This window comes from Sinocyclocheilus anshuiensis, unplaced genomic scaffold (assembly GCF_001515605.1).
Source record: "Sinocyclocheilus anshuiensis isolate Anshui unplaced genomic scaffold, SAMN03320099.WGS_v1.1 scaffold1447, whole genome shotgun sequence".
NCBI lineage: Eukaryota > Metazoa > Chordata > Actinopteri > Cypriniformes > Cyprinidae > Sinocyclocheilus > Sinocyclocheilus anshuiensis.
The window spans coordinates 436,550-449,208 of NW_015536547.1; the positions used below are offsets into that span (position 1 = coordinate 436,550).

General features: G+C 37.4%; 1 protein-coding gene across 1 annotated transcript in view; it reads right to left on the reverse strand.

Annotated features, from left to right (window-relative positions):
• LOC107698963 (gastrula zinc finger protein XlCGF8.2DB-like) overlaps positions 1-10,290 on the reverse strand; it is a 50,853-nt gene extending 40,563 nt beyond the window's left edge. Inside the window, exon 1 of the mRNA XM_016500109.1 lies at positions 10,064-10,290. Within this exon, the coding sequence (XP_016355595.1) occupies positions 10,064-10,290 (227 nt within the window). The remainder of the gene's footprint in view (positions 1-10,063) is intronic.
• Between the last annotated feature and the right edge of the window lie 2,369 nt (positions 10,291-12,659).

Here is a 12,659-nt window from a genome sequence, read left to right on the forward strand (position 1 = left end):
GTTTAAAAAACGTTTTGCACCGTTTTTGTCGGGGCTGAACGCAGCACTGATGAAGGCACGGTTTGATCTTCGGCTGACCAATCAGCAGAAAGGGGCGTTTAATTCCCGCCCACGTGTAGAAATCGAATATTCAAACTGTTTATTCATTTTTCCACCCATGAAGGAAAAACAAAAATTTAAGCTGATTTCTCATTTTTAGTTTTTTGGAAAAAAACAAAAAAATGAAAAAGGAGCCATTTTCTCATTTTTCTACTTTCAATATTAAATCAAAAAACGAATGATCGAATGATACACGGATTAAGAATAATGATTACGGAATGAGTTTGATTTTGATAGTATTTCAAATCAGGGTATCTTCCGTCCATTCCAAATCCGTTTTCAATTAAAAAACAGAAAACAAAAAATGTAATCGTTTTTCAATTTATTATATCCGTCATAAAATGAAGAAAAAAGAAGACGGATTTTAAAAAGAAGGAATTAATACATTTTCCTATATTTCGTTTCTCAATCTTACTTCTTAAAACTAAATTGTGAAAAATGAAATAAACAAAATCTTAAAAAGCTACATTTTCCACGACGGAGCTACCTTTTTTCATCAGCATTTGCAAAGGTCAACGGCAGGGGGAGCAAAGACGCGGCAAAATTATTACAATGGCATCTTTAGCAAGGCACGCAGATGTGATCGTCAACATGATTGATGATCATATGACTAATGAAAATATTTCTGCGCACCTATCCCAAATGGGTGTACAAAAATGCTCTGCAAGGAGTGTTCGCAGATTTTGCAAAGAACACAACGTGAAAAGACGCAGCCACGTTGATGATAGTCATCTAGAGCTGGCAGTGGCCAGCGCTATAAATGAGGTAAGTTTATGAACTATTTTTTAAGTTTATTATTCATGTTTATTCATGTTATGTAAGGGGACATTTGTTATGAATGCAGCACAAAAATATTCAGCCTGCAAAAGCAAATATATTTGTTATTACTGATAATGATTGTGTCTTCCTTTCGCATTTGCATTTATTGTACATCTTTGCCAGGATTAATGAGAAGATCTGGCATGACATGTAATCTCAGATGTATATGTAACACTCTTTGTAAACACACACACACACACACATGTAGCTTTTTAAGATTTTGTTTATTTCATTTTTCACAATTTAGTTTTAAGAAGTAAGATTGAGAAACGAAATATAGGAAAATGTATTAATTCCTTCTTTTTAAAATCCGTCTTCTTTTTTCTTCATTTTATGACGGATATAATAAATTGAAAAACGATTACATTTTTCGTTTTCTGTTTTTTAATTGAAAACGGATTTGGAATGGACGGAAGATACCCTGATTTATTTCATATTCTTATTCCCCATTTTTAATTTGTGCATAGAAACGAAAATATGAATATCAAGTCGTTATTTGTTTTTCGTTTTGGTTTTGTAAAGAAATTATGAAATAAGTTGGTTTCCTTATTTCCGATTGTGGATTCTTAATTAAAAATTAATCGAACGAATGATACATGGATTACATGGGGTCCGTGTATCTTTTGGTCATTTGATTGTTTGTTTAATATTGAAAGTAGAAAAATGAGAAATGGCTCCTTTTTCGTTTTTTGAAAAAAAAAAAAAACGAAAAACAAGAATTCGGTTTAATTTTTAGTTTTTCGTTCAGCTTTAATATTCCATTTCTACACGTGGGTGGGAATTAAACGTCCCTTTTATGCTGATTGGTCAGACAAAAAAAGATCAAACCGTGCTGCCATCAGTCCTTCTGCAGTTCCGCTCGGCAGAATATTAGTCCTCTGCTGCTGCAGTTGTACGGATTCTTAAGCAGTTTTATTGCAACTACATTTAATCTTTTTTTTCACCAAACAACCAGACAAATTAATGGCTCGACACAACCCGCTCTGTGAGAGAGCTAGACAGGGCTTTCTTCTGTGTAGACCAGCAGTTCTTAAAGTGATAGGGGGTCCATGAAATAATTTGCTATAGCCTACCATATTTTCCAAACTGTAAAGTCACTTTTTATTATGATACATACTGATTTATTCTAAAGTGACTTAAATAATGCATATAACGTCAAATAACCTTAATGTAGACTTCTAAAAATAGGCGCGTCAAGTACTCACTGTGTATTGGTTCATGTTTGTGATATACGATGTTCAAGGAGACCGAGACGCGCTAAAGCAGCGCATTCTGTTGTTTTCTTTATTTTTCAAAGGCACGACATTTTGAATGTACATAAATAAAAATATACATTTTACCATATGACTATAAATGACAACGTATTAAATTATTTCCCCTCTTGAGAAACAAATCCAAGTGAACATCAACTAATACTCAATATTAAAGCTGCAGTACGTAACTTTTGGCGCTCTAGCGGTTAATAAACAGAACTGCGTGCGTCTTGCGGAAGAACATTGTAGCCGGAGCTACTTCTCTCTGTTTATGTCTATGGCGAATCACGCAGGTACTGGGCTACTCCGCAGCGGTACCTACCCAAACCAGTCTAAATAGTCCGAATATAAACACTTATTATAGGTGTACCGTAGTGATTCAGGACAAGCCAAAAACACTGTATTTTTAATTTGTGCATAGAAACGAAAATATGAATATCAAGTCGTTATTTGTTTTTCGTTTTGGTTTTGTAAAGAAATTATGAAATAAGTTGGTTTCCTTATTTCCGATTGTGGATTCTTAATTAAAAATTAATCGAACGAATGATACATGGATTACATGGGGTCCGTGTATCTTTTGGTCATTTGATTGTTTGTTTAATATTGAAAGTAGAAAAATGAGAAATGGCTCCTTTTTCGTTTTTTGAAAAAAAAAAAAAACGAAAAACAAGAATTCGGTTTAATTTTTAGTTTTTCGTTCAGCTTTAATATTCCATTTCTACACGTGGGTGGGAATTAAACGTCCCTTTTATGCTGATTGGTCAGACAAAAAAAGATCAAACCGTGCTGCCATCAGTCCTTCTGCAGTTCCGCTCGGCAGAATATTAGTCCTCTGCTGCTGCAGTTGTACGGATTCTTAAGCAGTTTTATTGCAACTACATTTAATCTTTTTTTTCACCAAACAACCAGACAAATTAATGGCTCGACACAACCCGTTCTGTGACAGAGCCTAGACAGGGCTTTCTTCTGTGTAGACCAGCAGTTCTTAAAGTGATAGGGGGTCCATGAAATAATTTGCTATAGCCTACCATATTTTCCAAACTGTAAAGTCACTTTTTATTATGATACATACTGATTTATTCTAAAGTGACTTAAATAATGCATATAACGTCAAATAACCTTAATGTAGACTTCTAAAAATAGGCGCGTCAAGTACTCACTGTGTATTGGTTCATGTTTGTGATATACGATGTTCAAGGAGACCGAGACGCGCTAAAGCAGCGCATTCTGTTGTTTTCTTTATTTTTCAAAGGCACGACATTTTGAATGTACATAAATAAAAATATACATTTTACCATATGACTATAAATGACAACGTATTAAATTATTTCCCCTCTTGAGAAACAAATCCAAGTGAACATCAACTAATACTCAATATTAAAGCTGCAGTACGTAACTTTTGGCGCTCTAGCGGTTAATAAACAGAACTGCGTGCGTCTTGCGGAAGAACATTGTAGCCGGAGCTACTTCTCTCTGTTTATGTCTATGGCGAATCACGCAGGTACTGGGCTACTCCGCAGCGGTACCTACCCAAACCAGTCTAAATAGTCCGAATATAAACACTTATTATAGGTGTACCGTAGTGATTCAGGACAAGCCAAAAACACTGTTTGGAAAATGGATTCATGGTGTACTCGCTTATTATATACATTTGGAACACAAAAAAGTTACGGACTGCAGCTTTAATTAAATAAACTGCTTTAGACTGCTGCATATTTCCTGTGCACTTCAATACTGGTCTGCGCTTGACAGTAGTTGCGTTTGTCTGCTTTATTTAACTAGGGTAACTTGTCAGATGTTGTTCTAAAGGCTTATTAGGCCTACCTTCTTTTTTTCGAAACACACACACAAAAAATGTCCTGCTCGCACTTACCCATTTAATAGCAGAGAATGGTGACTTTCACTTTTCATTCTTTAAGCGGATGCAAATCTGTCATAAAATAATCATATGCATCTCATGGCGTAGGCTATATTCCAAACGTTCTGAAGGTATACTGTAAGGTTTGGTGAGAAACAAACCAAAATAGCAAGTAATTACATTTATGTTAATCTTGTGTTGCATTCCTGTGTGCGAGTGCACAGGAGCTCGTGCCGCGCACAAGTGCATGTTTTTTTGAGATATCAATCATTTTTTAATTTGAATAAAACAAAAGACTACATTATAAAACTCAGAAGAGTATGTATTTTAATATCTCTGTTGTTCTCCTGTTGTCAGTCAGAATGATAGTTCCTGTGTGAACGTTATAGGCCTATAGCCTACCCAGAGCTTGGTAGTAACTGATTACGTGTAATCTGGATTAGGCTACATAATCAAAAATTAAGCACTTGTAATTAGAGTAAGTTACATTTTAAAATACTCTTAATCAGACTACAGTTGCTTTTTCACTGTGTATTGGTTCATGTTTGTGATATACGATGTTCAAGGAGACCGAGACGCGCTAAAGCAGCGCATTCTGTTGTTTTCTTTATTTTTCAAAGGCACGACATTTTGAATGTACATAAATAAAAATATACATTTTACCATATGACTATAAATGACAACGTATTAAATTATTTCCCCTCTTGAGAAACAAATCCAAGTGAACATCAACTAATACTCAATATTAAAGCTGCAGTACGTAACTTTTGGCGCTCTAGCGGTTAATAAACAGAACTGCGTGCGTCTTGCGGAAGAACATTGTAGCCGGAGCTACTTCTCTCTGTTTATGTCTATGGCGAATCACGCAGGTACTGGGCTACTCCGCAGCGGTACCTACCCAAACCAGTCTAAATAGTCCGAATATAAACACTTATTATAGGTGTACCGTAGTGATTCAGGACAAGCCAAAAACACTGTTTGGAAAATGGATTCATGGTGTACTCGCTTATTATATACATTTGGAACACAAAAAAGTTACGGACTGCAGCTTTAATTAAATAAACTGCTTTAGACTGCTGCATATTTCCTGTGCACTTCAATACTGGTCTGCGCTTGACAGTAGTTGCGTTTGTCTGCTTTATTTAACTAGGGTAACTTGTCAGATGTTGTTCTAAAGGCTTATTAGGCCTACCTTCTTTTTTTCGAAACACACACACAAAAAATGTCCTGCTCGCACTTACCCATTTAATAGCAGAGAATGGTGACTTTCACTTTTCATTCTTTAAGCGGATGCAAATCTGTCATAAAATAATCATATGCATCTCATGGCGTAGGCTATATTCCAAACGTTCTGAAGGTATACTGTAAGGTTTGGTGAGAAACAAACCAAAATGGCAAGTAATTACATTTATGTTAATCTTGTGTTGCATTCCTGTGTGCGAGTGCACAGGAGCTCGTGCCGCGCACAAGTGCATGTTTTTTTGAGATATCAATCATTTTTTAATTTGAATAAAACAAAAGACTACATTATAAAACTCAGAAGAGTATGTATTTTAATATCTCTGTTGTTCTCCTGTTGTCAGTCAGAATGATAGTTCCTGTGTGAACGTTATAGGCCTATAGCCTACCCAGAGCTTGGTAGTAACTGATTACGTGTAATCTGGATTAGGCTACATAATCAAAAATTAAGCACTTGTAATTAGAGTAAGTTACATTTTAAAATACTCTTAATCAGACTACAGTTGCTTTTTTTATAGATTACATATTATTCACACAATAGAAATAAATGATTCATCATTTATTGATTCTCTCTAATTCCTCTTTTTATCTTTTAAATGTTCCTTCCTAAAATAGTCTACCACTTATATACACTCAGAAAGTCTTCCAGTTTTGTGGACATTCGCACAGAGATCAGTCATTAGTCCGGTGCCTACACAGCATTTGACCAATGGATTTACACAAATCATTTCAGGTTTAAGAAGTGCTTCAACATTGCATCAACTACTGATGAACGCATTCATTTTTATTTGAATGATCACTCAGTAGGTTATTTAACCATGTATTATTATGCATTATTGAAAGGCTTTTGTCTTTCAAACTTATTAAAATGCACAAATTCTCGTTTTTTTCTTATTTGCAGACATTCTCAAACTCTTTGTCCTCTGAACCTCTTTCGCCTAACATATTTACTTTAAAGGGGTGGTCAATCAGCAATTGTGTAAAAGACAATATCTCCCTTTGCATTGAACTTTGAGCATCGTAACTTTGCAGATGTTTTTTATGCTCAAACAGCAACATTACATACTAAACTTAAAAAAGTGAAATCATAATCAAAATCAAATCAAAAGTTTCTGCCCTGCACCAGCCTCCAGGGCGCCCCCTCCCCCTTAAGATAAATGTAAAGGAGTTACTCAACACTAGATGAGCAGTCATTTAGAACAGTAATTTGGCAAATATAAGATTTAAAGATAAAAATCGTTGTGTGTCCCAGGAAGATGCCAAGATTATCTGCCGCAGAAAACAGCGGTGTTACCAGGCTCGGTGAGATTCTGATCCTGTGAAGAGGGAGTCGTCAAAAATGGAGAGAGTTAAGAGAGCAAGGGAAAGTCAAGGTAGTAGCAGACTTGACAGAAAAAGAGAAGCGTAGGAAACGTTCTTACTGGAAGTCAAGCAAGCAGAGCAGAATGTTAGCTCTATTTTTCCCCCAAGACTTTTCAATGAACTCTACAAATGGACATTGCTTCATTCAAGAACTTATTCAATAAACAATTTAAGTGGGTGCAAACTAGAACCTGTTCACTAAGCACCTGCAGTGTATGCAAACTTGTTCAATACCAAAAAAAAAAAAAATTGTTGTAAGTATAGCCTGTGATCTGTTGTTTCTTAGTCATTTCTCTACTTTCTCATGTCCAGTAAACTGTTACCTTTGTCAAGTAAGTTTCCATATGGTCAACTGTGTTACTGATGAGTTTATCATTTTCAAAAATACTCAGTTGCCTACTGTAGAACATGTTTAGTGTTAAGATATTACCCACTGTGTCCTTTGTCCCTCAAGGTATTTTTCTTTCAATACAGCATATACAGATTTGACTTATTTGAGAAAATGTGATGACCATTTAACTACTTTTGTGAAAATAGAGATCTATTATGCCTCTTAAATATTTTTTCCAAAAAGTATTAATGATCAGCTTTTTTTATTTTGGTAAGTGGATACAGAATCTGTCAATCAGTTCACTATTTAAATTCTAGGTATTTTTCCAAGCTATGAACAAATATTTATTTTGTCAGTAACATAGTTGACCGGAATATATCTAACATCTGCTTTTTGAACAAAAAAAATAAAAATAAAAAAAATACCAAAACCCCTGAAGAATAAGTACTTGATTTTAAGTGTTTTATGTAAGTTTATGTTTGGGTTTTTGGGAAAAAGGAAAACTTTTTTCTTCACATTGTCAAATTCCAAATGTACCCCTAATTATAGAATGACTGATTACCATTTATATTGTCGTAATCACATGTTGACGGGCCTGAATGGCTTGCTGGTTGAACTGCAGATACACTGGTCCTGGGTCGGGGTCATCTGGCGGTGCCACCACCTCACCAAGTGGTATGCCGTGCCTGTGCGCCACATTGTGCAGCACACCACAGGCCAGCATGATGCGGCACACTTTGTCAGGGCGGTATAACAGCATCCCCCTGGTCCTGTCAAGGCAGCACCACTGACATTTCAGCTGCCCAATCGCCCGCTCTACAACTGACCAAGTGCGATAATGGGCATCATTGTATCTGCGCTCTCAGTCAGTTTGTGGGTTGGTGAGGGGGGTTATCAGCCACGTCTTTAGTGGATAACTGCAGTCTCCTGATGGGCAGTTGAATAATTACATGCACAAAAAACAAAAATTTAGATAGAACCCTAACTTCAAATTCATCACTCACCAAGAAGTAGGGGTTGGGGGAAAAAATCGATACAGCATAGTATCACGATATTTTCTGCGGCAATACTGTATCAGTACATGGACGCCAAGTATCAATCTTTTATCATACTATTTGGTTGAATAACAAAATCAATTTATTTACAGTCCACTAGATGGTGGTGTTGAGTTTTTTTTAGGGCTGTGCAAAAAATCGAATGCGATTTTCATGCGCAGCTCGTCAGTAAAGCCGCTTCTGGTGATTAGTAGTAAATCTCCAGCATGTGCTTTCAGATGGTGCGGCATTTACTACAAACGCATTAGATTTTTTGCCCAGCCCTAGCTTTTTTCTAAAATCCTTTAATGCACGGCAAGCCGTTGATTATTCCGCTTATTCCATGGTCATTTGCCAGTATTGACAACTTAAAGCCATTTATGATGTTAGAAGCGCAAAATTTAACCGGAAGGGTAAAAATGACGGTTATTTTCGTCAGTTACGGCTCGTTAGCTCTAGCATTCTGCCCGCTTCAAATCAGATACAGAGATGAAATAGTGCGGTAAGACCACATTTATTTGAATGAATTATAGCATGTATTTCAATTAATTATCGATCGAGAGAAAGATGACAGTTGTGTGTGGGAATTACCTGCGTCTGTGCGTCTCTCTCTACAAGCAATGAAGCGGTTTAGTTACTTTGATTTTTCCTCATTGCTGAGGAAGATAATGTAGTGATCTAGTATCTATGTTACTTTATTAATAAAGGTCGCGGGGCAGCACCGACAATAAGTTTCTGTGTGTGCAAATCTCCGCCGACCTCTCTCCCTCTCACTGTGTTTATGTGCGAGTGGTGTGTGTGTGTGTGCATCAATTAAAGCAGCGCATTAATATAGAACGGTGAATAAACTGGCTTGGAACTACAAGGAATGAATAAAAGTAAAATACTAAGAGCACAGCAGTGCATATTATACCTGTTGTAGCACATTGTTTACTTTAAGAGTACATGTTATGTTTAATTTAAATGTAACATTTTAATGTAAGACAATGTTTTATTTATTTTAAATTTAGCAGTAATTTACTTTCAAATGCCCCAATTGCTGAAGGGTCTGCAAAGTTGCACTGTTCAAAATACCTGTAGTAGCACAGCAGTGCATACCTGTTTACATTTAATTAAGGTTGACTAGACTAGACTGTAATACAAATAGTTGAGTTTGCCAGGTGCATACATTTATGACAGGTTTTCATGAAAGTGTTGGTCAGTTTGTCTGCTTGACAATCCCATTTTGCACGGCAACAATAAAATTGAAGTGAGATAAACAAACTGAGAAATGTTTATTTTTAGTTAAAACAGATGTTGCCAAAGTTTTCGTTTGGGGACATAATTTGAAGTTGAAAAAAAGGTAATAAATTGCAATATATCGCAGAATATCGCAATATATTTAAAATCGCAATAATATTGTATTGGGCCTCTGGTGATTCCCACCCCTACCAAGAAGCCACCCATCGCGCACCCTGCCAGCTTGGAGCCTCATCCCAACCATGCTGTTTGTAAGGATGTATGAATCATGGGTTGACCCAGGCCACCTTGCCACAATATTTGTTAGGCGCATTTGTGCATCACATATTATCTGCACATTTATTCAATGGAAATGTTTCCGATTTACATAAATTCTTCTTCAGATGGCGCCTTTCTAGCAATGTGTGTGCAGACGATGGCTCTGATTACATTGTAACTGCCTTTGGAATAAATGTGAAATGCTTAAAAACACTAACTTGATGAGATTCATACTTTGCTTTAATAAATAGAATATTGATTACATTGTTCATAAAACAGAACATCAGAAAAAGAAAAAAAAAATCTAAGCAATGTTTATTTAACCAAGAAAATGTGACTGGGACATGAATTTACATTTGATTTAAAAAAAAACTCCTCGTTTCAGAACACCACCGGTAGTAAGTTTTTTTTGTGTGTCTACACTGTTGGCAGGTGAAAATCTTGTCATGTGTGAGCTCTCATGTGAGTCTTGAGGTTTGCTTTTTTTATGAAAATCTTTCCACAGTCATAACACATAAAAGGCTCATGTCCAATGTGAGTCATTATGTGCCTCTTAAGGTGATTCCTGTCTGTGAAACTCGTTCCACACTGATGGCATATAAAACAGCTCTCTCTTAAGTGGATCTTCATGTGCTTATGAAGGCTTTCTTTATATGGGAAACATTTTCCACACTTATCACATGTGAAAGGTTTCTCTCCAGTGTGAACTCTCATGTGAATCTTGAGTTTTCCTTTTTGATTCAAGGTTTTTCCACACAGTTTGCAGGTGTAAGGCTTCTCTCCAGTGTGAATTCTCATATGACTATAAAAGGTTGCTTTATGTGGGAAACATTTTCCACATTGACCACATACAAATGGCTTCTCTCCAGTGTGAATTCTCATGTGGACTTTAAGGTTTCCGTTTTTTCTAAAACTCTTTCCACACTGTTGGCAGATGAAATTACTTGTAGCTCCAGTCTTCTGAGCTCTTTTTTGAGAGGAAGTCTTTTCAGTCTGCAAACAACTAAAAGATTTTTCTCCAGTTATGAAATCATGATGTTTAATATCGTTCTCTGCCATTTCATTCAGATCTCGACTCTCCTCCTTCATTGTCATCAGGTCTAAGTCGAAAAGACAGATACATGATAACCCTAGTTTAATGGCATAAAGCAACAGACATCAAAACATTTAGACATTTAAAGCATCAAAACCAACAATACAGTTCTAAGCAGAGAGATACAGAGATAACGGGCTAAAGCATTACAGTGTCATTGTCACATTGTGGGGTTGTGGGTTTGGATTTCATCTAGCCTCCTTGACCATCAATACAGCTCAATTTTCATTACCATTTTTCACTGTAAATTGACCAACAACCAAAACCAATCATATACAATTATTTATAGGTAATATTGACCTCCTAATGGCTGACAACTCTGATTTGTGTGCTGAATTCATGACATTTTACATTTAAGCATTTAGCAGACGTCATCCGCCAGAACGTCTTCCGCGTACTACAGTCAGCGGAAGCAGGGCCGCGTTATCCTAATGGGCAACATGGGCTGCAGCCCAGGGCCCCGAACACTAGGGGGCCCCCCGAGTCAATTCTCTTTTGCATTTTATATAGGGTTGCCAACCGTTCCGTATAATACGGAATCGTCTCGTATTTAAGGCATCAGTTTGTCCCGTATTTGCAGGCATACGCCCTATGACCACCTAGAGTAGACCATACAAATAAATAAATTATTATTTTCCCAAAGCATTGTTTGAATCGTGGAAGTGGAGAGACCGGGGACTGAGGCAGGACCGGCGGAGCAGAGAGCCAGGGCGGAGCCGGCAGTACAGGTGGAGCTGAAGACCACCAGAGCAGACGGGGCCGAAGATCCCTCTGGCGGAGCAGAAGACCACCAGACCGGAGCAGACGGAGCAGAAAACCACCAGAGCCAGACAGCAGACCACCACGGCGGAGCAGAAGACCACCAGAGCCAGACAGCAGACCACCACGGTGGAGCAGAAGACCACCAGAGCCAGACAGCAGACCACCACGGTGGAGCAGAAGAACGGGGACCTTCATGGATTAATAGTGTTTTCAAAGGTTCATTGATACCCTTGCAAAAAAAAGTCTAACAGTACACAGTCCGGCAGATCTGAATAATGAGCAATGGCTAAATACTCTTGAATATAGCCTTCCAGTGATCGTGTGCCCTGTCTAAGGGCTAACAATATTCTTGCCGTATCCATACCTGGCCAATGTCCATCCGAGAAGCCGCTGGATCCCTGTGTGGCCGAGTATTCTGTTACGGAGCGAACGAGACGTGAGACGTGCGGATCCATATGCAAGGCTTTATTCAAAGACATGGTCAGAAACAGGCAGGGTTGAACACCAGCAAAAAGATATGTACAGGGCAAGACACAAGAGTATTCCTAGGGCTAGCGTGGGTCTTCGATCGGCGAACAGAATCCAGAGGGCTTGACAAGAGTTTTGATTTCAGCAAATCAGTTCCAGCGAACGCACACAACCTGACTAATATTCATGAATCCAGCAGCTCATTAATCCTTGGTGCGTTTTATATTGTTCTTAGTAGAATTCGTATAATAATATTATTATTATTATTATTATTATCTTATCAGTATTATTGTTCGTGTTTTTTTTTTTTTTACAGAAACACTGAATGCAAGCGATTTTCAGTGCTGGAAATCCATTTCCTTTACTGAAACTTACACGTCGTCATGGAGAGCGCAGGTCATGGTTGCTTAGCAACGGCAGACACAACGGGCGCGCAAGCTACCGAGCACTTTGGAAAGCGGTGCGGCTAGCGTTTTAGGCGCGACTGGCCCCTTAAATTCAAAATTCAAATGCAACGTTTTTGCATTCAAATATGGATTTTTATTTTAAATTCGATGAATATTCGAAATTCGATTTTTTTTTTGACAGCCCTAATATGGACCTAACTGTATATGATCTAGTCTCAGTCTGTCTGAAAAAAAATCACATTACTAAAGGTTCATTGAAAGTTTGTTCCTCATATTTTTGGTGTGTGTCTTAATGTGAACAAGATGCCACATGTTTGCTGCTACATGAAGTAGAGAAGAAACACTCAACCTATATCAGCTTCTGATAATACATACATTCTGATAATACAAGTCATAACAGATGGTTTGTGCACAATTTGTGTCTTTGATTTGAAGTG